Source organism: Oryzias latipes, chromosome 17 (assembly GCF_002234675.1).
Source record: "Oryzias latipes chromosome 17, ASM223467v1".
In the NCBI taxonomy this organism is placed as follows: Eukaryota; Metazoa; Chordata; class Actinopteri; order Beloniformes; family Adrianichthyidae; genus Oryzias; species Oryzias latipes.
The window spans coordinates 10343967-10368747 of NC_019875.2; the positions used below are offsets into that span (position 1 = coordinate 10343967).

The window sequence follows — 24781 nt, forward strand, 5'->3', positions numbered from 1 at the left end:
CAAATAAAAGTAAATAAAAACAGTAGGTTCAATTTTTATTTATATACCTTTAAAGGTAAATGACAGTAGCTACTTCTGTTTAGTCAAAGGCTGGAATGGAAATATTAAAAAGGAAAAATGGTTTCTACTTTCATCTTTGAGACTCTTCTTGTTGTGAAGCGTCTGTTAAATCATCTGACTGGACTTCTTCCCCCAACAATCCATGATGTCTGCAGCATCTTCTACTCTGTACCAACTGTACACATTAACTCTTACTTTACTTTGATATTTAACCACACACATGCTGTTCATATATTGTTTCATGTTAATGTACAGTAAATACTCCTCACTTCTTATTCTTATACCCAAATAAAAAAATCTAAAGCCTAAAATGAAAGAAGTGAACCTTCGGATCCAGAAGGTTTGAAGACTTTTTCTTTGAAACAAGAAAACCAAAAAAAAGTCTCAAACATTTTCTAAGAAACTTACAAATCAGAGATGAAACCAAACAAAAACAGGTGAAGGAAGTGATTTTATTGTGGCAGAAAAGTCCTCTCATGCAAACAGCGATGTCAAACTTCAGGAAATGAACCGTTTCTGTACACGTCCAAATATACTACAATATATACTATTATACAAGTGGATTACATTTGATATTATTAGTACAGCAGTCACAGAGAAACTTCAAGTGTGTTAAAGCAGAGTCCAGAACCTTCAGTGTCCGCTACACGGACCCGCCTCTCCTCCTAACAAAGTGCAGAATCTTCCATCTGTGGGTCTCCAACAAACTTCAGAGATAAACTGGACCGAGTCCCAGACTTTCAGCCGAAACAGGAGGATTTCCATTAGAGAAACTAAAGACATCAGTCAAGTTTATGTTTTAAGGCTGGATGGAAACCGCTTTCTTTTGTTCAAAGGAAAAAAGAGGAAACTGCATTTTATCTGTTACTTTGAAGCAGAAATTCATCGACAGCCGTTTCAGAGCGCCTAAAGCCTTTAAGCTAAAGGGGAATCAAACCCTCCCCTATAGCACATGCTCATGTTTACACCACACCCGGGTTTTCTTCTGCAAACCTCTGCAAGACAGACAGAAAAATAACTGCTAAACCGGAAAAATCCAGCATCTAAACTTCCTAAAACCTGCGAGGATCAAACTTCACGCCGCTCTCGTCACCTCTGGGGTTTTCAACCCACAACTCATAGTTTTAAAAGTATAAACCCAGCAGATGAGACCAACATCTTCTGCAGACGAAAAGAGCCCGTCACAAAATGAAGTGGTGATTTGGTGCCAGCGCCCCCCGGAGGACAGTGAGTGGTTGTGTCTGACACAAACATACTACTTTAACAAGTTCAATGCAGTAAAGGAGCATTTCCCCTCTTTAAGGTTTCTTTTTTCTGTAAATGCAAACAAAAGAAAACCACGCTGAAAATAAAAATCAGCCGGAACATAAACTGTGGATCGAGCCACTGGTCACCTGACTGCTCCTCAAATCAGACATCCGACACTTTCCAAATGTTTCCTCTGGAAAGCTCCTCAGATAACGACCAAACAAACAATCTGAGACCAGATTAAGCTCTGAACTTACTCATAGTTTGTTCGTTTACGATTGTCTCCTGTTCTGACCTGGACACCTGTCTGCTGCCTCCAACTTTGACCCTTTTTATCCAATGAAAGCAGGTGGCAACTTCAGCTTTCATGTGGCTGTGACAGGTGGCTCATGGGAAATGTAGTTATTGAACAATGTCAACCTTCACTGCAAAGCTTAACAAATCAAACGTATCCTAAAGTTTCAGGCAAATATTATCATCTCAGTCTTTTTTTTCTTCTACCAAAAACACTAAAATGTATCTCTAAAAATTAGAAGGGTTTCCTTCATTTTGGGCAAAACCGAAAGTTTCAGGCACTTTGACCATCAGATAAACCAAACTAAGGTTACACTTTGAGCTTCAACGGAGTTCTCCAAAACAAAAGTATGTTTGTGGAAAATGTCTCATTTGTTAGCTGAGAACTAACAAAGCTGTAGGTCGCTCTTCGGCAGATCTTTGGCGACTTCTTGATGGATTATTTTAACTGAAGGTGCAGACGAGCGACCCGTTAAAGGAAACGCGGGAAGAAACCCCCAAAAGGAACCATGACACCAACATCCAGCTGAGCTCAGAGCTAAAGAGAAAAGGATCATGGGAAGACAAAAAGCAGAAGTCCAGACGTGGTTTTAGTTCAAACGTCTGGGAATGCTGTAAGATCCATTTGCATCCAATGAAGCAGATTCATTTTTCCTCATCTGACGACCAAATCTGTTTCAAAGTGACGTTGTTTATTGTCAGGCTGATAAAAAACAGGAGTTTTCTTGGTTTCTGGATCATAAACTTCATGCCTAAATAAATGAGTTCAGGTGATTCATCTGACTTCTGTGAAGAACAATTATGTCTAGGTTTAAATCCTCCCCAAAAATGACATTTCGCATTAATTTTCAATCAAATGAATTGCACCAGCTGTTGATGAAGCGTTTCATCATTTGGACACGGTATTTTTCTGACTTTCTTTTCATCTGTTACTCATAAGGACCGGGTTTTTCGGTAGGAACCTTTCTTTAACTTCAAGGCGTTAGAATTCACAGCTGCATTTCCACCTGCTGCCTGTAGGCGGTGCAGTTTGGCCAAAAGGAACGGACGCCACACAAAACCTTCATCATCATGAAAAACTAAAGAGCTAACATTTGGAGCCACGCTCACACTTTAGTGCACGCTCACATCTGCAGGCGGACCTACCAGGCTGCTGGTAAGATTCTGCCAACATTTCCCCTCCACTTTCGGGTTCAGCCAAAAAAAGACAAACATATTAGGAAGGCAAAAGAACGGATGGTTTTGGGTATTATGATTGGCTGCAGCTATGATGGTGGGGGGGGATGCAGCCGTGTGTAGATGTGCGGGCTCACAGCGGAGGGCTGTGATGTCGGCATGAGAGCGCAGAGGGCGTGGCTTATCGGCTCTTTACCCCTGCAGGGCAGACGCTCTGTAGTCATGCAGTAAAGACGACGCGACATGACGAAGAGCAAAGCTTTATGGTTGCACCTGAGGCGACGCTCAGGCAGGGCGGGGCGGGGGCGGCTCTAGAGGAACGATCAGGAGTGGTCCATGGGCTCCAAAGGATTGCTCTGGTCAGCATCCTGACTCTCCATCTCCTCTGGGTCCTCCGTTTTCCGCTCTGGTTTTCCAGGCGTGGCCTTTCCTGCTGAATGATGGGCGGGGGGTTTCTCCTGGCTACTGCCCGTCTCAGTCCTCCCTGTCCGCTCCTGGGTGGCCCCGCCCCCTGCAGCGGCCGCAGAGCTCTGCTGCTCTCTGAGGTGGCGCTCCATGGAGGCCTGGATGGAGGAGACCATCTCCTGCAGCTTCTTCCTCTGCTGCTCCATCAGGCTGGGGTCCACGGCGCGACTGTCCTTCATGGTGACGAAGCCCGGCGCCATGCGGACCAGCTCCCTGGTGGTGTCCTCTGGGATATCCGACAGGTCGGGGGGTCCTTTGGACACACTGGCGCTCAGATCCACCCCGCTGCTGTGCTGCCGTGTGATAGGTCTGTGTTCTGGAGGGGAGGAGCTTTCAGAGCTCCCCAGTGAGTGACCTTTCCCCTGAAAAGCAGTGACGTTTTGCAGATGTTCCTTTTTCCGGACCACGCCGCCGCTACCCAGACGCAGCAAGCCGTGGGACGGGCTCCCCTCTCTGCTGCCCCTGGTGGCCGCCTCAGAGCGCAACTGCACCAAGGCCTCCTTCACCAGCTCCTCCACTTCTGGGCCCACGGGGAAGTGTCCCGCAGCGTCCACACAGAGCTCCAGGCGGTCCTCAGCAGCGTTGAACACGAAGGTCTTCCCCGTCAGGTGCGGCAGCGTGCAGTGTTTCCCGTCCATCAGACCTGAGCGGCACACAAACTCTTAGAACACCTCAGACTGAATTAGAACCAAAGAATAAAACGCGTTTGAAAGTCTGGTTTCAGTTCCTGAACTTGGGAGTAAATCTGATTTTAAAGATAAATTATTTAAATGTATCCAAACCAAAATAGAATGAGAGCAAATGATTGAAAACTGTTTCTTTAGAAATCCTCTACCATCAGAGTTCATCAAAAAGGTAAACAAGGAGATAAACAAAGACTACACTTAGAAAAACTGTGCTTTTGGTTTGCCCAACTTTCTTATAGCATAAAGATAAAATTATTAAATCAGAAAAGGCGGAAATTGAAGAAAGTAAAGTGTTGATGCTTCATAATCACTCACATCATTTGAATGATTGAAACAAACAAAGGAATTCCACATCATTTCGGTGTGTTACAGTTTTTCTCCTTTGGTTTGGCTCATTTCTTGAAACCGAAATTACATTCTCAAAACTCTAAGATCATTTGGCAAAACAGTCTTACAGTTTAGCACAACACAAAAACTCAATTGCAAAACCTAATATATCTCCCAAAACTGTTCATTCGTGCTTCAAAACTAAATTCTTTTCCCATGTAAAGAGTCAGTGCCACCATAAAGGCAAAGATCCTTCTCAATTGCTTTGGCTCATTTCTTGATCAGACTGGATTTTCTTAACACTCTTAGTACTTTTCTCAAAATAATGTGGAGGGTTCAGCACAACACCGTGGTTCACCTGCAAAAGCTCATATCTCTCCAAAAGCAATTCACTCATATGTCAAAACTAAATTTCCTTCTCATTTAAACAGTCAGTGCCCCCAAAATACTTTGTCCCTTTGGCATTGTGTAGGCAATGCAAGTCAGAATGATTAGATGTTTTGTCACTAAAGCAGAGGACCATTGAAATAACCCTCATGTCCACCTTTCAGTCTTAGCTCAGTCCTTTATTGACAATGGTAACTGTACTGTTTTGGTATAGCTAACAGAATACAATTTTGTACAAAACTGAAAAAAAGAAAAAGGATTTTAGGGTAAGAGTATCCTCTTAGTATTACAGTAACAGCACACATTGCACTCCTACTGCCAAGGAAATTGTAACCATTATCATTCACACACATAAAGTAACTTTCATGCATCAGAGTAAAAAGAAAATGTATGCGTATTTTCTCCCTTGTGATGCAATGAGGGAAAAAAACGGCGTGCATGTGGCAACCATCCCCTACACTGATCTCCTATAATGTCCTCACACGCAGCATCCATTGCATGGAGCAGGGAACTCTGATATTGAGCCTGATGCTCATACACTCTCCACTTCCAAGCGGAGAAAAACTCCTCAATAGGATTGAGAAAAGGAGAGGAAGGTGGTAGGAACACTATGACCATCCCTGGATGAGTAGTGAACCAGGCCCTGATGAGCGGGCCATGGTGGAAATTCACATTGTCCCATACAATAACATATAGTGGTAGGTGAGGCCCTAAGAGACCTCTCTCAGTTTCAGGGATCAAATCAAAATGAAGGCGGCCCAAGAAGATGAGGATCTTCTGTGTATTGTATGGGCCAAGACTGGGGATGTGTGGCCACACCATTCTCAGATATGGCAGCACACATAGTAGTTATATTGCCCCCTCGCTGGCCTGGGTCATCCTCCTTCGTTAGTCAAGTTCTAGTTTCACCTGATTGTCAATTGCTGTAATAAATGTATCAAATGTTCCAAGGGATTCATGTATCGTATTCATGTACCGGTATTATGTTCTTGACTAATTTTGACAATTGAACAGACTATTGTGCATGTGATGACTTACACAATGAAATGATGCTGACTCATTTTGGAGTAAACAACCATTAGACTGAGAATCAACAATCAGTTTAGATCAACAAGATCTATTCACTTGGAATCTGTACTAAATGAAGGCTACATGTACTTAATCATTTGAAAGATGTACTGAGACATTGAGACATGTACTAAGACATTTGCAATTTGATGAAACTAATGAGAAATGCCATTCTGTTGTGAACAATTGCAGAGTGGTTTGGAGGTTTGTCCATGTTGTTTTGAGAATGTAATTTCTGTTTCAAGAAATGAGCCAAACCAATGGAGAAAAACTGTAAAAACACTCCCTACTCACCCATGTCCTTTTTGACGATATTGTAGAACACGCCGCCCTGCTGGAAGAGGTGCGGCAGCTTCTTTGCGTACGACCAAACATCTTCCCCTGGAACAAACAAAACGCCCCGCAGATCAAAGACGCTGAAACACACTTACAGCAGCTTCAAGTCATCCAGAAAAACCAAATTGAAGCTGAATTTTGTGCTTTTTTTTTTTAATCTGATTTTACCGTTTCATGTTCTGTTTCAATGCAGAATTCACAGCTTTAGAGACCCACTGCAGTTTAACTAGAACAAAAATGGTGTTGGAAAAACAGCGTATTTGTGAAGGGTGGGCCACAAGCTCCCAGCTCCGCTCCATTCTGATGCGTCCACTGGCAGACAATGTATGTCTTCATTTTCCTCGTCTGAGCTGGCATCTGTTCAAAACTGTACGGCTGGAAAGCTCGGATACTGCTCACCATTTTTGCTGCAGCAGTAATGTCAGGTTGGGGGTGTGAAGGATTGTAAGCTAGCAGGAGAGCACATAAACAGAGAGCTTTGAGCGAGGGAGAGGGAAAGGGGGTGGGCTGGCTTAAAGACGAGAAGTCCCGCCCACAATTCAGAAGTGAATTTGCAATAATAACTGCCACTTTATAGAAACTATGTCCTGAAATACAACACTGTTTTTTTTTTTTTTTATTATTTTGGCTAAAAGCAGCATAATCACAATTAATAGACCACTGGGAACGCTTTTTAAAATAGCCCAAAAGATGATCTGAGTGGGTCTGTAGCACAGAGTAAACCACATTCTGATCTGCAAAAATCTGTGACCTCACAGACCCAGATCCCAGTAAAACCATTAAAAATCTCTGTTTTATCTCCAAAAGGCATGGCATGGATTTCAGCAGAGGGGTGAAGGAGTTTGCTGATCTGAACTCTGCTTTAACGCAGCATCTTTGTCCCTATTTTCTATGATCAGTCAGTTACCACAGGTATCTGGTTCAGAAAACCTAAATATTCAGGATGATCTGATCTTATTATGGCTGCACATAAACCATGAGAACAGTGGTAGCCTTTGATCTGATACTAAACAGCAGCTGCACTAAACTGCATGATGATGGAATGACGGTGCACTCTCTTTTGTCCTGTCATTCAAACTTTCAAGTCTCAGCTGGATCTGGTAAACAGGAAGGGGGGGGGGGGGGGGGGGGGGGGCACAAATGCTGGGTTAAATCTGCGTTTGGGACACTGAGCTGCTAGGACTGTGCCTGGGGCCTCCCGCTGCCTTTTCCTCGGGTGAGAGGAGCTTATTGAACAGGAAGTGTTCATCATCGTCATCTGTTTATCTGTACTGCAACCTTTGACCTCATTGGAAGGTGAAACAGGGGGGGCAGACACCTGAGTCAGCACATTTACGCGAGCACACGCCGTGGCTCTGATGGAGTTCAAGGCAAAGGGCGGCAGCCAATCAGACGGCAGTGGGACTGACACCGGCTGATCTGTTCTCCACTTATAAAGGACAAACAACAACAACAAAATAAACTATGATCCTGTAACAAACTGCTAAAAGCTGAAAACAGATCAAGAGTTTTTTAACCTCCAAAAGTGGAAGCTCCAGTCAGGATGAATTTAATTTCAGCAGATGAGAAAACTTGAGGCTCAAAAAAACAAAAGCTCCTTCAGCTGCAATTGTTTGTAGATCCTCTATTTAAAGGCAGAAGAAAGCGGCTTTGCCAGAAATAAGCCTTCAGTTCGTGTTCTTTACGTCTGGTATTAAAATCATGTTTTGGTTTTTTTAAACATGTTCTTTTTCTGATATATAGAACAGGACATATACCGGTAGAAACAAAATTAAGCTTTAAACTGCATTTCTGAGTATGTCCTTAAATCTGGAGCAATTCAGTTGGAAAAATAGCCTATTTGTAATGTAGAAAATACACTGGGCGGGTCACAAACCCCCCGCTCCGCTCCATTCTGATGAATCTACTTGTAGACAAATATATCCATGTACGTCTCTGATTTCCTCGTCTGAGCTGACATCTGGTTCATAACTGTACGGCTGGATAGCTCCAATATTGCTCATTGTTTTTCTATTTGTGTTGCACCGATAATGTCCAGTTGGGGTTTTGCAGGGCAGAAAGCTAGCAGGAGAGCAGGTCAACAGAGAGCTCCCAGCAATGGAGAGGGGGAAGGGGAGTGGGGTCGCTCACTGGCAACAGTCCTGATAACAACTTTGCGACTAAATTTTAATAAACCACTGATGTCTGCAGAAACAATGTTATAGAAAATAACAGTTTCTTATTTGGGCTGAAAGCATGTGAATCATAATTAAACTATCTATGGGGTTTTTACAAAAGCTCCTGGGACTTTATCTCATGAGCATAACAGTGAATAAAGCTGCAGGCCAGGAACCTCCAGGAGAGGATCAAGTGTGATGAATGTGCAGTTCTGAAGGTCACTGGGTCAAAAATACTGAATCTGTTTGACTCTGATTCAAAGTTCACCATTCAGTTGGATTTATCATAACACATTTTGATTGATTTTTAAAACTCATTGCCCTCATTCCCAGTCAAACCTAACAACAGTAAATCTTTCAAAAACAGAAAGCAGTTTGACCTTTAGAAAATAAAAAATCTATTTAAATGAAACTTTCTGAATATATTCCGCATATTTGTCTTGTTAATCAGCTGGAAAGACTTAAGGTAGTGAGAAATGATTCAGCAAAGCAAACAGCAAAGGATGAGAGTCTATAAAAGCATGGTGTGTGTGTGTGTGTGTGTGTTCTCACCCATCAGAGCTGCCAGCAGGCAGAGGGACGACATCTCCAGGTCGATGCTGTCCTGAAGCTCGCGGCCGCTCATCCTGGGCGCCACCGACTCCTCGCTCTTCGCCGAGTGCAGGCTGGACTGAGAGCTGGATGCTCTGGTCACCGAGGTGGATGGGCCCTTATCCTCCGAGCCCTTCAGGATCTCAACCGTCACCCTGTCCCCGTGCTGCAGCGCCACCGGTTCGTTCTCCTCCCCGTCCTTTGGGGGTTGCAGCTCTTTGGGCGGGAAGCCGAAGCGGATGCACTGCTGTGAGGGGGGGACCCCAAACTGGTTGCAGATGCTCTCCTGCAGCTGGGAGAAGGTGGTGTGGGCCTGCAGGGTCAGCATGGCCTGCCTGCCATCACTGGTGGTCACACGGATCTTCTTCTCCTTGCTGGACGAGGACGGGGAAGAGGACTTGGTGGGGGTGGATGGAGCTGAGGAGGAGGAGGGTTCCGGTGAACCGCTGGGTGACGCCGCCCGGCCCTGACCCTTCAGTTTGTCGGTTAGCCGCTTCTGGGAGACAAAGGCTTGCTCACTGATGCTCTGCTGAATGCTGCGCTCCGTCCGGCTCATGGTCAGCTCCTCCTTGTGGAGGGTCTTTGTTTTCTGACCCGTCAGGATGATTTTTGTGGGCGGCTGAGGATCCGGCGCCTGCTGGCTCTCTGGGGTGTCGGTAAGGCGTCGGACGTGAGCCCCATCGATAGACACCGGGTTGTACTCGCCTGGGTTTTTCTTGGCGGTGTGATGCAGGATGGTGTTGACCACCTTCTGCACCAGGATCTCGCTGCCGAACTCCCCGGGGAAGTGTTTGGTGACCAGCTTCATGGCCACGTCGTACACGTTGCTGTTCAACGCCGGCTCGGTCTCGTACTGGAACCAATAGACCGTCTCCCGCACCACCCGACCCCCCCACTCCAGCGTGATGGGGAACGCTTCTGGCAGATTTTCGTACTCCTTCCCCTCCCAGTAATGTTTGAAGCCACACCCACATTTCCCACCCTGGGAGCGGGTGTTCGTCCTGTCCCCGTCTAGGTAAACCACAGATCCGTTTCCACGGATGTGGCGCACCGAGGTGCCGTGACACCAGTTGCAGGTGTTGAGGCCACTCAGCTTGTAGTCTGGGATCAGGGCGTCCCTCTGGGGGTCGTAGGAGCAGACTATGTTGTTCAGAGGAAAGCTGTAGTTCTTGTCGGGCCGCAGCTGACCGTGCGTGGACTTGGCGAGGTTGTAGAGCTTCCCGCCGGGAACGAGCCACTCCGACGGGACGTGGAGCTCAGAGAGGGCGCCGCAGATCAGACAGCGGTGCAACCGATACTCCAACACTGACTTTTTGGCTGCTTCCGTCACTTCCTCAGGCTGGACGCCGATCACCCCGGTCCTTCTGTAGACATACTGGTGCACGTCAGCCACCAGGGACGGGTGGATGTTGTGCTTCTCCATGAACACCTCCTCCATGGCGTTGACCAGCCTCATCAGGTATTTGTCCTGCAGGCTGCGGTCGCCGCCGATCACACAGCTCCCGTCGGGCTCCAGACGGATGTACTTTTTGATGAGTTCCTGAGGGACGCCCCAGGCCTTCGGCAGCAGGTGAGCAGGCAGTTTGGGTAGCACCGTGTTCTTGATTCCCACCAGAGGGATGTAGTGGTTCCGGCTGGAGCTGCTCCAGGCAATGCATATGGGTTTGTTGGGCTTCCCGTCCTTCCCCCTGCACTGCTCCTCCGGTACCAACCCGGGCAGGAAGGTGGCGGAATAGTCTCCGGAGCTCCTCATCCCAACCAGAGAGTCCAAAAGGATTATGGGCCGATGGAGGACGTTAGCTAAACCAAATATGTGGATGTTGCGCAGGCCCAGAGGCACTCCTTCAGGGGGGATGAAAAGCGGGTCGCACTCATTGATGATGTCCTCCCACTCTGCAGCATCAATAAAATCCTGAAATAAGGCTTTGTAGCGACCCAGGTTCTGTTTGAAGTTCTGCTTGAGGTTCTCTCTCAGAGCATGCCAGAACAGTTCTCTGCCTACCAGCGCTCTGGACACAGCGTGGACCAGGCAGTGGCCGTCTCCATCCACGTGCACCGGGATCAGACACTCCCTGCTGCCGTTTGCCTTCTTCACCTCCTCCAGAGTGTCGTGCAGGTAGATGAGGCTCCCGGACCGGTCCTTCCCGTAGCCCATGGTGGCCACATGCTCCGGCTCGATCAGGAAGGCTCTGTCCCCCAGCAGGGAGCAGTCGAACATCTCCCCCTGGTTCATCTCTCTGAGCAGCTGGGCTTTGCCGGTCTGCTTGTCCATCCCGTACCTGGTGAGGACCGGGGACAGGAGCTTGCAGTGATAGTTGGAGAGCCCCATCACCTTCACCAGCTCGGTCCCCTTCTTCGGGGCCCCGGTGACGCCGAGCAGGGCGTTTCTGAGCAGATTGTGCAGCACGACATCTGGATCGGTCACCTCCTCCACGTTCAGCAGGCTCTTCTGCTCGTGCCGCTGGCCGCACTCCGTGCACTCAATGCTAACAGAACCGAAAGCGGGGAAGAACAGCCGCGCCTGACATTTCGGGTCCGGGCAGGTACCGGACAAGATTCGCTTGTCTTTTTTCTTTGAGGCTGGCAGAAGCGACATTGCGTTTGGTAAAAAGCTTAAACCTCCTTCCAACTTTACAAAAGCATGTTAATCTCACCCCAGAGGCGGACAGAAGAGGTTTGTCGCCGCTAACGCTGCTGTTTGCTAGAATAGCACCAGAACAACACGGAAGCGGCTGTTTTTTCCTTATAGCAACGGTCTGTTGCAAAACGTGAGGACGTCAGACGGTGGCTTGTGGGACTTGTAGTCCAATTCTTATTTTTCCCAAATGTCATACCTAATTAAAAGGTAAATATTTTGTTTTTAAAAAGTAAATATGTATTAATATTATTATATTACAAAGAAAAGGTAAAAAATCACGACTCAGGCTGACAGGTAACCAAATGAATTAGTCAGATCTACAGATTATTACACCATTTACCAGAATGCAACGCGTAAGGCGGCTGTTTTGTTGTGAAAGGAAGTCTGTCAGAATTCTATTGGTAATCGCCGATAGAGTTATATTAAATATTTTAAACCATCCAAAAATAGTTATAGTCGAAGCCCAGACAATTTTTCAGGTTGTGGGTTTGTCTCTGTCACTGGAGGCAGAAAACCTTCCATGTTTAATGCCATTAATTAAAGTACGGAGCTTTGTTTTTAGCCTAGCACTGTGCTAGGTAGGTAATAACCCAGCCAGGTGGTGTACGGAACGACGTGGAATGAGCCACCAAACATGTTGTCAAATCGAGCTTAGCTCCAAAAATGTTTTAATCCAAGTAAAGAAATCCACCAAATTAATACTTAAGTGATAGAATTTTTTTAAATAGATGTGACAACAACGCGTATACAGTAGTATATCCAAGACATGAGCTAAATTTCTAATATTATTGGACGCGTAATAATTCTGTAATTTAAACCATGTTCAGGCCGCTTACAAAACCCGCTGTGATACAAACACAAACAGCAGGTTAGTAATTTAGTTCGTGTGTGTGGTATCGCGTGTAGTTCTTGACCATAATTATTAATGTAAAGCTCGTTGCCGCCCTCTTGTGGTCATAATATTTATGGCAAGTCATAGAAAACTGCCCGTACAAAAATACACCTTTTTTAAATTGTATTTTAAGTTATAATCGGATATATAAACATTTTAATTGAAAACAAGGATTTTGTACCAAAACAGATTTAACCCACTGTTAGGATTTTTAGTTACAAACCTTTTGTGAAAAACAAATCCAAGCCGAAAGAATGGTATGTATGCAACCATCTCTCCAATGTAATGAGAAAAGATATAACAAATCTAGAGTGATAAAAAAAGCTTAAATGACCAATATTGTAAAGAAAGTGAACAAAAGTTAAAAGTTTTAGTCAGCCAATCAATCAAACTTTATTTATATAGCACTTTTCCTATAAAACCATAACGCAAAGGGCTTTACATAAAAATAAATAATATAAGAACAAGCACAAAAATAAAAATAGGGCCCCCCTCCCCATACCTACACACAACCCCACCCCTTTCACAGCTCCCACCCCCTAACTGATGAAGATAGAAAATGAAATAGGTTGAGCACGAAAATATATTGTTTGTTATTGTAAACGCTGTTAATAATTGGAACCTCCCTCTCTGTGAATAACTGCATAGCCAGCCAAATGCAGCATCACAGGCAAAATTTTGCAGGAAGAGGCTGGATGGGATGACGGAATGCAGAATATTTAATGATGGCTGCAGTTACATAAAGCACACTGCTTAGATACTCCCTGTCCCTTTTTTTCATACAAAGCTACCACAGTCATTTAATTTGCAATTACTTTAGATATTTCTGTGTTCTATACTAAGGACAAAATCTTCTACAGCCTTGGCTATCCATCCATTTTACATATGCCTTATGCTAGGGTCACAGGGTACACCCTGCCTCATCAATCCATCAGCGAGCTTTACACAGGAGAAACAACCACGCTTTTATTTACACTTAAGGGAAAATATAGTCACAATTAATCTACAAGATATGTTGTTGGAGTTTGGAGGAAGCCAGAGTACTAGGAGAAAACCCATGTGTGTAGAAAGGTTCCAGCTGGTATTCAGATCAGCGCCTTCTCACTGTAAGATGAGAATGCTAACCACTACACTTATATGCAGATTGGGACAACTGTTTTTTAACTTTTCAATGAAAATACCTGAAGTCATGATTTTTTAAAAATGTGTCTTTCCCGTTTTGGCAACCCAGTCAATTCTTAACAATGGCAAAAGAAAACCTAAGTATGTCCATCCAAACATTCTTTGATTCCTGTATTTGATTTTGAATATCATGTAGTACCACCAACTAACCATAGGATGTCAGTGCTGTCTATTTAATTAACCTATTCGGGAGTGGAGGAACAAACTTTGGCCTTTACTGATTAACTTCTAGTTTTAGACTAGAATGACCCACGGACCGGTACCGGTCCGTGGGTCATTCTCCCTCTGAAATTATAAAAGGTAGGTGCTTCGTATTAAGAAGTCTCCAGCTTGTTCAGAATGCAGCAGCTAGATTGTTAGCAGGAACTAGTAGAAGAGATCACATCACTCCTGTGTTAGTTTCACTCCATTGGCTCCCAGTTGATTCTAGATCAAGTTGAAGATCCTCCTGTTACAGTTTTTCTCAGTCGCTTTAGTACAATTCTCAGATCAGAATTAAAGTTTGCAAATACGTGTGTGCATTTCTCAAAACAATTTGTACAAACAGCAAAACACTATGGATTTCTTGCAAAAGCCTGTAACTTGCTCAAAATCTTTAGTTCATCTCTGAAAACTAAGTCTTTATGTCATTGAACATGTCAGTGCCATCAGAATGTCAAGTCCTTGTGTCATTGTCTACGAACGAGACAGTCAAATTACTTTGTCATGTTGTCAATATAACTGTGTATTTTGGAGGGAGGTTCTGATGTAAACTATGGCTAAAGTTTGGATGACAATTATTGTAAAATGTAAGTTATAACTTTTTTGTTTGATTGCAAGAGACTGGACAAGAATCACATTTACACTTTTATTGTTCATATTGTAATTTGTTGACAGACCATGTCATACCAACAGAGAAAAAACCCACTGCAAACAGTAACACAAAGGGGAAAAAAAGAGAGGACAATATTCTGTACAACAGTACAGGCGGTGCAGTAGGAATTGGTGTGGTCTTCCTACACCTCTTGTTGTTCTTGTATGTTAGGCCACAAATTCTCATCCACATCACAGCGAATATCTTCTCTTGCTATGCAGCAAAATATGTTTGTCACATTATGAAAACTTGGTCAACCATTTTGCAGTTAATGACTTATACGATGAACTAATGACTAGGTGTTTTGAGGAGTAAGACTATTGCACAGTGAACTATATAATACATTTTGATAAACTTGACATAAACAATTGATAATGTAAAAAAGAGCAGAGAATTTTACATAATCATTTGCATGGATCTACCAAAGCAATTGCAATTTGTTCAAAGAAGTGAGAAATTGCTTATAAGATTTACACAAGTGACATCATCATGTGAAGAATGAACAAATAGTCTTGGGAATTTCATTCTGATCTGAGAATTGTACTAAAGCGACTGAGAAAAACTGTAACCTATAAGACCTTCCATGGTATGGCCCCATCCTATATTAAGGACCTCATAGTCCCTTACCATCCAATCAGAACACTTCGCTCGCAAAATGCAGGACTGATTGTGGTTCCTAGAGTTAGTAAAAGTACAGTTGGAGGTAGAGCGTTTAGCCACCAAGCCTCTGTTTTATGGAATAAACTCCCAGCTCATGTAAGAGAGCCTGACACTGTTTCTATATTCAAAGTTAGACTGAAAACATTCCTCTTTGGACAGGCTTATTGTCAGATAGCTAGTATTCAGAGATTATTTAACTTGAACAATGTTCAGGTGTTTAAATTAAAAGTAACAATAATAACAGTTAGTTGTTAGTAGGCTGCTAGAAGTTGAAGTAACTATGGTGCACTGGGGTTCTGTCCTCTTTTCTCATCTATTTCTACCCTTCCTCTCTTCTCTATTCTTGATCATTATTCATCATTTAGTTTTCCATGCCTCTGTTTGGTGCAGTGCGATTCATGTATTGTCCCTCTTTCCCTCTCCCCACCTGGGGAGTGGGAGTGCTTCCAGATTCCATCCGTGCTCCTGTTCCTGACCGTGTACCTCGTCTCTGCTCCTGCTCCTACACCTGGCTGTGGTTCCTGCCTCTGGCTCGTCTCTGGCTCATCTCAGCTCTGTACCTGGCCGTGTATCTCGTCTCTGCTCCTGCTCTGACACCTTGACTGACTCTCGCCCCTGACTGTCCCCCCAACTCCGGCTGGATGAAGCTCGTCTGCTGGACTTTATATATGTAGTTGTAGGGTTAGATAAGTTAATTCTTCTCAATTAGTTCTGGTAAATCGCCTGTCCGTCCTGGGGGAGGATCCCTCCTTCATGTGGGCACCCCTGAGGTTTCTTCGTTTTTTCCGGAATCCGTTTTTTTATGAGTTTTTCCTTACCGCGAAGGGGGGTCTAAGGGCAGTTGATGCCAGTATTGAACTCTATGTATTCATGATCTTTTTGAGTTCATGTTTCACTTTTTCAATTACCGATACGAAGCCCATTGAGACGACTGTTGTTGTGAATTTGGGCTATACAAATAAAATTGAAATGAATTGAACATAATAATTAAGTAATTCATCTTTGTCATATGCTTTATTGATATTTCAGGTTTCTTAATTCTGTCTGATAAAAGCTAGGAACCGTGTAATGATAAATCATGTAATAAAATGTTTACAGTAGAACAGGGGTGGGATTATAAAAGTTCGCTTCCTTCCACTCCCTTTCAAGCAATATTAATGAATATGTCTAATTATCCTAAGTTTGATTCGTCATTGTATGAATGTATAACTGATGATTGTTTTGTTTTTTTGTGTATTATTCTTGTTTGATTGCTTGAAATAAACCATTTCAAATCAAAATTGAATTGAATTGAGTAGCATTTGTAAGCTATGAACCGGTGCTAAATCTGGGTAAAGTATTAATCATTTGGTGTAGCCTCCCTTTAAGCTATGCAATTAAAATAATTTCCTGGAAAAACAAACCTCTTGGACTTGGGCCCCTTTTGAACTAACCCATTCAATTATGGAAGCTGATCAAAATAAAATGTTTAGAATTAGAATTTCTTTCAGTTCAGCAGTTTATTTTTTATTATTTTAAAATCATTTTATTTGTTGGGTTTGAAGGTGTGAGTTGATGCAGTTTCCAAAAGATGAAATCTTTCACGCAAACATGAAGATGATAAACAGGTGTTGTTCAGCAGTTTGTTTTTCTGTGGTTGTGTGGTTTGTGTTCTTTTAGCCTTTTTCATGAGAATATCATTTACTGTCATGGTATGATCGAGAAAAACAATATTTCTGTCTAAACCCTGGATATTATCAATCTAGGCTATGTCCTTCATCTGAAAACCTGCTGATAATGTGAGGAGATCCTTCCTGAAAGGATCTTTGGAGCTCAGAGTTTGTATGAACCCACAGCTAACAGTGTGAAGGCTGCAGAGCACAAACACACACACAGCTGCAGGAAGTCTAATCGTCTGTCATTAACATTTCCTGTCAATCAAACCACAGAAAGCAGATTCAGATCTGCTGCTGCATCAACCCCCTCTCTGCTCTGTTTCGTTACTCTCTGGAAAAATTGTTTCAGTGGTGTTGAAGGTAATTGTTTAACATTCGGCTCATTCTGTTAGTGGTCGCCACAGCGAATTACCTTTAACTGAAACCACTGAGACTCAGGTGGTTTGGCAAAGGTTTTATGCCAGATGTCCTTCCTGACACAAGCTTGTATTTTGAAGGCACAGAGACCCAGACATGTAGCAGGACCCACACTAGATTAGGGTCATTCCACACTAGATTAGGGTCATTCCACATCCTAGGAAGCAAAACCAGGTTTGCTGTGTGTCAGTCCTACATCCAGACAACTGAGACATCCAGCTGCCTATTGAAGTTAAAGAAGCAATAATGTTAAACTAAATTAGTTTAATGGTGTATACGATGAAGAAGAAACTATTTAGGTGACTTTAATAAGATTATTAAGTATAAATGTGGACAAGTTTACGTCATTTACCATTTGCAAAAAAGAATATTTATTCAACAAAAGACAATAAACAAAGAATGTGCGCTCTTAACCTTATTACAAAGTAATAGAAGACTGGAAAATAAGCATTTAAGAACTTTGACGAATGAGATGAGATGTGGATGTTTGATGGAAAGAAGCAGAAAACAGTCAGACAGCATGTTTATTGAGAATATTGTTGGAAGGAAGATATGGAATACTGTGCATGAAAGAATGTTCAACTATGAAGCAGAAGACAGCAAAGCTACAACTCCACAGAGTAGATCATAAAGATCTACAGCAAGTCATAAAAAACATTTGAGAACTGTGATCAAAGTGATGAATGAGATGAAAGGAGGAGATTTGATGGAGAGAAAAGACGAGCAGAAAACAGTCATTCAGCATGTCTGGAGTTGGTGGATGCTCCCTTGTTTCTGAGGATCATCAGCAGAGAGAGTCCACAGCAGTACACCAGACTCTTCACTATCAGCACTGAGTACAGCAGGCAGAGCAGCTTCACCCTGCACTCAGACTGGAAGGACAGCTCCACCAGGTCCAGAGGAGGAACAGAGGCTGTTCCCTCTGCTAGAATGCTGGAAGATGCTGGATGGGATGTTGGAGCTGCTGGATGGGATGTTGGAGCTGCTGTGGAACCTGCAGCTGGAAGTGCAGGAACCTCTGAAACAGAGAAAGAGTCAGAAAGAGTCAGCATGAAGCTGAATCTCTGTTGAACACAGTCACCAAGCCTTCATTACCTTGTTGTGTTTGGGCCTCCACTGTGCCCCCCTCATGTTTGACGGAGCAGATGTATTTATAGGAGCTGTCCTCTTGCTGATGGAGCAGCAGGATGGAGGCGCTGCGTCCCGACTCTGTGAGATCCAGCTGCTCTTCAGAGGTCAGGTCCTCCAGTGGTCCGTTGTTCTTCTGTCTTTTCCAGGAGAACTGGACCACAGGAGGAAACATGGCTGAGGCCAGACACAGCAGGGAGCTGCTCCCCTCCACATGGACTCTGGATGCTGCTGGGTACACGCTCACCACGGGCTTCACTACGGACTCATCTGAAGTTTGACAGCAGCAACAAGCAGCACAGACACACACTCACACAGTCAACAGCAGCTTCCAGAAGTGCATTCAGTCTGATCCTGGAAACTCCATGAACTCTGATCACTAAACTCCTCATCAATGCAGCACAAAGTTCACTTCACTCACTGGATTCAGCTTCACATCAAACCGTCATCAGGAGACATGACGGCTGCAAATCATTTCTACACTCAGACTAACTCATTTGGAACAAAAAGATCTTTAGAAATTTGATGTTAAATCCTTGCTTTAAGTACTAATTCTTATAAATATCTAAACAGGAAATAAATTATTTGTCAAAAGCTTTATCATTCTTAAAGAACATTTTTTATTTTTCAAGATTTATTAAATTTTCCCTTTTTTCATCCAGAAAATAGTTGTTTCATAATTGAGAATAAATGAAATGTCCTCATTAATTATATTTTATTGGATTTAAAGAACATTTTTTGTCTCAGGTTTATAAAAGCAATTTAGACTTTTCAAAGCTTAAAAAAAACATTCATATTCTTATCCATTTTTCCCTTTCAGGGTCACGGGCTGCCGGAGCCTATCCCGACCACTTGTGGCCTGGACAGCTTGCCAGTCTGTCGCAGGGTAGAGTGTCCGCAATCACACATACACTCATGAACTTGAACCGAGGCCTTCTTGTTGTGAGGCAAGAGCGCTGACCACTGCTCCACCGTGCAGCCAAGAAAAACATAAATAAATAAGTAAAAAAAAAATAAAAAAACTTGATAATTGACAAAATCCTTTAATCTTACATCAATCACATGTTCTTAACCTTAAAATCTTTTTAAATCATAAATGTTATTAAGGGAAAGAAGTTAACATGTTTTCCTCAAAGGTTATTTTTCTTTTGATAAATACTTTAATAAAAGTAAAAATAGTTTCAAATCAAGGGTAGTTTGTAAGAATTTTTTAAATAATAATTTCTCCTGAAATCATTTTCTTCAGTTTTGTTTCCAAACTTGTGTTAAATTCAGTTGAAGCTCAGATCTGATCTTGTTCTCAGAAACCAGCAGATGTTCCAGAATCAGTGAGACCATCAAACTCTAAATATTTGGAACATCACTCAGATTTACAGAAATCAAGAATCAGTTTAGTTGTTCAGTGAGATTTCAACATGTTTGCAGAAATGATTCAGCTTTTCTTCTGGAACAATGGCTGCTTGATGAATTCTCTGCTAATGATGAACAAACTAACATGTGAAGCTGAAGCAGCAGAAACTGACTTGAAACACATTTTCTACAATCAAACAGCTGAAGGAGCAGAAATGGTTCTTCTTACCCGTTACAAACAGTCCAGTTCCAGATCCAAAGATGATGGACCCATAGCCCGACTCACACAGTGAGAAAGTGTGCTCCAAAAACCTGTGTGCTGTTAAAGTGTCATCTGAGTGAATCAGGATCATATTTCAGCTCCATGATGAGTTTCTCTAATGTTCAGATCAACATGACTGTCTCTGTCTGCAGTGGAGGAACTTGGTGAACTGCTGTGTGAAATGAGAGAAGAAAATGACAAATATTCCTGCAGTTATTAGATGAAAGATTCATGCAGGAAGTGACAGCATGAAAGAGGAAATGTAGAGTTGTGCACGTGTTCAGTTATCCTGAAGTCCATCAGTCTGTTTTCTTCTGCTCCTCCTGAAACCACAGGAACATGAGAGAGCAGCACAGTTCTGCTGGGAGTCCAAACACAGACACATTCAGCATTCAGAGCTCACTTCCACTCTCAGAGTTTCTGTCTCACTTCTGGTCTCTGCTGCTTTCATGCAGTCAAACAGAAGCAGAAAGATCTCTGCTCCTCTGAGAAAACCACACTTTGGGTTTCAATCCCATTCTGTCTGAACAGAACATTTCTCTGAACCAGAGCAGTTTGTGTTTCTGAAACTAGAGAAGCTGATTCAATGAAAACTGCAGATGTAGACCATGAAGAAGCTCAAATCCACATTCACATTCTGGAAGGATCAGTTCCTAAAAGTCCAGGACAGAGACTCTGGAACATTTAGAAAATGCTTCTTTCTGAAGCTCAGGGATGTCGTTGGTGAAGAGATAGTTAAGTTCCATATGGGAGAGTTAAAGATGAACAACTCTGGTAAAAACATGGATGGAAAAACATAGAAAAACTCTTCAATAAGAAAAGTCAAAGTCAGCTTTGTTGTCAAATAAGCTGCATACACATGACATGCAGCACAGATGAAATTACTTTTCCTCTTGACCCACAGTGCTAGCAGCTTATAAAATAACAATGAAAAAATTAGTAACAGCAATTTAAATCATGCAAAAGAGCAAAGAACACAAAGAAGCAACATAGTTAAAAGGATTCAGAGAGATCCATAGTGTGACTCTTCCTCTCTGAGGATGAGGAGTCTCTGGAATGAACAGAAACCTTCAGGAGAGCAGCAGCTGTAGAGATGAACCAGCAGCTCCATGAAGTCCTTCTTCAGCACAGAACAGAGTTCTCCATTGAAAACAAAACAAAACAAAAAAAAATCTAGTAAAGAAGGGTTATGTAAACATACACCATTTACCAGAAAAGATGATACATGAAAGTTTTATCTGTTTGATCCTTTTTACTCAAAATAATTTAGATTTCTGACTCTGAGGTTTGGATTTCTTGGAGCTGAAACAGCTTGAAACTGTTGGACTCACATGGATCTACTGAAGAAAAGATAAGCTTTTTAGATGTTTAGATGCAGAGAAACAGGAGTCAGAGAATCTCTTCCTTTAGTCAACAACTAACAGCATCTGCTGGTTTGGTTTCTGAGGGTCTAGTTGAGCATCAGCCTTCAGGTGGAGATCCATTCAAACAGTAGAGACTCACTGAATAGTTCAGGTCACTATTCAGGTCACTATTCATTCATTAAAGAACATATTACAGTAACAGCTGGTTCCATAAGTTCCTGAGTCGTTATAACCAAAGTTACTTCCGTTGCACAGAGAAATGGCATCAGCTGATTCAGAAGCAGCCGAAAAAATCCTAAAACGTTGAGGAAGAAAACCGCGGAGAATAATTATCATTCAGATGAATGAATGATGGATGAAACTGGCCTCTTCCAGAAGAAGCCCTCTTGCTCCTGGTTTCAAGGGACAGAGTGACACTCCAAATAAGTGTTCCTGGCAGCTTATAGTTTTTCTTATTTTATCAAGCAGATCACCCACATAGGTCAATTTTATTTAAGTAATTTTTTTCTGCCTAAGATTTTGGACCATAAAGATAGATAGATAGACAGGCAGACAGGCAGACAGACAGACAGACAGACAGACAGACAGACAGACAGACAGACAGACAGACAGACAGACAGACAGACAGACAGACAGACAGACAGACAGACAGACAGACAGACAGACAGACAGACAGACAGGGGACTGGGGACTGGGGAGTGGGAGTGCTTCCAGATACCAGTTGCTTCATCTGTGCTCCGGTTCCTGACCGTGTACCTCGCCTTTGCTCCCGCTCCTACACCTGGCTGTGGATCCTGTCTCTGGCTCGACTCGCGCCCCTGACTGACGGCTGGATGAAGCTTGTCTGCTGGACTTTATATGTGTAGTTGTAGGGTTAGATAAGTTAATTCTTCTCAATGAGTTCTGGTAAATCACCTGTCCGTCCTGGGGGAGGATCCCTCCTTCATGTGGGCACCCCTGAGGTTTCTTCGTTTTTTCCGGAATCCGTTTTTTTTAGGAGTTTTTCCTTACCGCAAAAGGGGGTCTAAGGGCAGGGATGCCAGTATAGTTTAGTCAGTTTGTTAGTTCCTTTTAGTATTTTTGTCATGGCGGCCTGTCAGTCACCCCCCCCCCCTCCCCCGATGATTCTGCCTAGGATCGAGACCAGCTGTTTCCACTTACCTCTTCATTGCTGCTGCCTTCTTAAGGAGCTCATGGATCTTCAGCCGACACCAGATCGTTGTTCCTCCTGTGTATTGTCGTGCTTCATGTCACTTATTGCTCCTCTCGCTCTGCCTCAGGAATATCCTGTTCTGACACTCACCTGGGGCCTCATTTATAAACGTTGCGTACGCACAAAAGAAGGCGTACGCCACTCTCTACGCAATAGTTGAGATTTATAAAAAGCAAACTTGACGGGAAAATGTGCGGTCCTCCACGCAAGCTCTGACCCAGGCGTACGCACAAAAACGGGTGAAATGAGAAATGGCGACACCGTCGGCAGATGGAAGAAACACGTGAAAGTGACAGTGTGTGCCAAATCGTGCTGGCATGTGCTGTGCTACACAATGTGGCACAGCTTAAAAACGTGCCTCTACCCCCTGGCGCTGATTGCTGTGTTGGCCCCGACCCTGAACCCCATCCCCACGCATTTGAGCCATTTGCTGCTGCTGTGCGCCAGCGTTTGGAAGTGATGCGTCGCTTGTAAAGAAAAAGAGGTGTGGAAAATATTATTTATTTAAGAATTCCCTCATCGTGCAGTTTATTTCAGTCAGGGCGATCTTGATTTCGCCCAACTCCTTGGCCACCTCTCTGATTGAACTACTGACTTCCCTCTGCATTTCAAGGACTGCATCGGTGAGGACGCGTCCACTGCTGGAGGGTTGAGAGCCGCGTGCCGTGGAGACGCTGGGGCCAGACGGCTGCTCAGCTGCAGCATCGTAACCACTGGCCCCGCTGGAACACCCAGCAACTAAAATAAAATTGTTCTATATTAATAATCTGTAATTGTGTAGCCTGCATACATGTGACTTGACTGCATTCATTTGAATTATTTCTCTTACCTGTGTCACCCTGACCCTGGCGCGTCGGCGTCCCCTCCGTCTCAGTCAGGTGACTGAGGCGGAGGAGGACGCCGATAAGGGGGACTTAATAGGGATTCCCCAATAATAGCGGCCAGTTTCTCATCAAGAGGGGTCAGCTCCGGTCCCCCCCCCCCCCCCCCCACGTGGCGGACACACTCTGCCGATGCAGCGCTAGACGTTTTTTTGCCTCGACTTTGATGTCCGATCATTTCTTTCATTTCTTTTTTATTTCGGCCACGGTCCGAGGTTGTGAGGCTGCAGCATTTACGGCGTCTGCCACCGTTTGCCGCTCACGTGCCTTTTTGGCATTAGTAATGCCCACACTGTGCCCCAAACAACACTTTTCTCCTCTTTTCCACCTAGCCAACGATAACTTCTACTTCACATTGACTGAAGTTACGTTTTTTTGATTTCCCCTCTGTGTTTGCCAAGATTTAGCAAGCCATGAATATTAATTTGTGGGCGTTTCACGGACTATTTATGGGCAACTATGGGCGTGTCATGTAGCCGCAAAAGCTGCGCTGCATTTAGAATCGGTTGTGATTTATAAAGGGAAAGATGCGTAGGATGTGCGTGCGCACGGTTTTATAAATCCGAATATTTCTGTGCGTACGCACGTCCTATGTTTCATCCGTACGCCACTTCTGACGCAAATCCTACGCAAAGTTTTATAAATGAGGCCCCTGGTCACGATCCTTTGGCCTCACGTGCTGCGCTCCTGGACTCCCGCTGCAAGACTCCTCCAGCCAGCCGACGCTCATCTCCCTGGGAAAAAACTCCATTACTCACCTTCAGCCAAATTAAACCTCCGCAACCTACCCCCTTTGTCCGAGTCTCCTTCCGGGTTTCTGCATTTGGGTCACTCTGTTTCCACATCAGATCATGACAGAACGATCTGGCCAGTCTCCTGACCCAGTTGATCCGGAAGGGCTCCACCATGCCGTAGTCTTACAAGGTAATCTACTTAAACAACAAGCGGAGGCCATCACTCTCATGTCCTCGGCACAGTGGGATCTTTCCCGCCGCCTCGATAGCATGACGCAAATTCTCAGTGCTACTACCAGCCTACATGCTAATCCCGCTGCCGCTGCTGATGTTCCTGTGTCCACCTCACTTCCTCATCCGCCGAGATCCCGGAAAATGTCCGTCTCCAGGCGGAGCCTTTTTTCAGCGACGTTGAAACCTGCGGAGGGGGAGAGGGACCGGCTCGAGACCTGGTGGAAAATAAGATGATTTAATCCTGGGAAACTAAAACAACAAACAAGCCAGCGGAATATCCTTTTTCTCTCTTTTTCTTCTTTTTTGGGATAAATACACCGTCCCAGTGCCATTCCCCTCCCCGATTTTTTTCCAAAGTAAACTCCGAACGTCCTGGAGAGCTGCAGCAGCGAGGAGGATCTGGACAGCCTGACAAGCTACATCGACGAGCAATACGAGCGTCTCGTCATGGGAAAAACCCCTCAGTCAGCCAAGCCAGCCGCCCCCACCAAGCGGAGCCGAGCCGAAGAATCACCGGGAGCTTC

General features: G+C 44.0%; 2 protein-coding genes across 2 annotated transcripts; both read right to left on the bottom strand.

Moving 5' to 3' along the window:
- Positions 1-493: 493 nt before the first annotated feature.
- vcpip1 (valosin containing protein interacting protein 1) lies at positions 494-12530 on the bottom strand. The gene is made up of 3 exons (XM_004078824.4): positions 8756-12530; positions 6006-6092; positions 494-3886 (listed from the first exon to the last, which is right to left on the bottom strand). Exons 1-3 carry the CDS (start codon positions 11388-11390, stop codon positions 3102-3104), a joined length of 3507 nt encoding a protein of 1168 aa, XP_004078872.1. The 5' UTR covers positions 11391-12530; the 3' UTR covers positions 494-3101.
- Positions 12531-17597: 5067 nt separating this feature from the next.
- LOC101166004 lies at positions 17598-21734 on the bottom strand. Its single transcript, XM_023965694.1, has 3 exons — positions 19799-21734; positions 18187-18489; positions 17598-18109 (listed from the first exon to the last, which is right to left on the bottom strand). Exons 1-3 carry the CDS (start codon positions 19920-19922, stop codon positions 17826-17828), a joined length of 711 nt encoding a protein of 236 aa, XP_023821462.1. The 5' UTR covers positions 19923-21734; the 3' UTR covers positions 17598-17825.
- Positions 21735-24781: the final 3047 nt, after the last annotated feature.

Bases quoted from the DNA above. Each gene is read 5' to 3' on its own strand.
- vcpip1 (XM_004078824.4), bottom strand. From the start codon at position 11,390: ATGTCGCTTCTGCCAGCCTCAAAGAAAAAAGACAAGCGAATCTTGTCC. The intron at 6,093-8,755 runs GTGAGAACACAC...TGTTTGTTCCAG, and splicing joins CCTGCTGGCAGCTCTGATGG to GGGAAGATGTTTGGTCGTAC. The intron at 3,887-6,005 runs GTGAGTAGGGAG...TGTGCCGCTCAG, and splicing joins TATCGTCAAAAAGGACATGG to GTCTGATGGACGGGAAACAC.
- LOC101166004 (XM_023965694.1), bottom strand. From the start codon at position 19,922: ATGATCCTGATTCACTCAGATGACACTTTAACAGCACACAGGTTTTTG. The intron at 18,490-19,798 runs GTAAGAAGAACC...GTCAAACTTCAG, and splicing joins AACTGGACTGTTTGTAACGG to ATGAGTCCGTAGTGAAGCCC. The intron at 18,110-18,186 runs GTAATGAAGGCT...TCTCTGTTTCAG, and splicing joins GGAGGCCCAAACACAACAAG to AGGTTCCTGCACTTCCAGCT.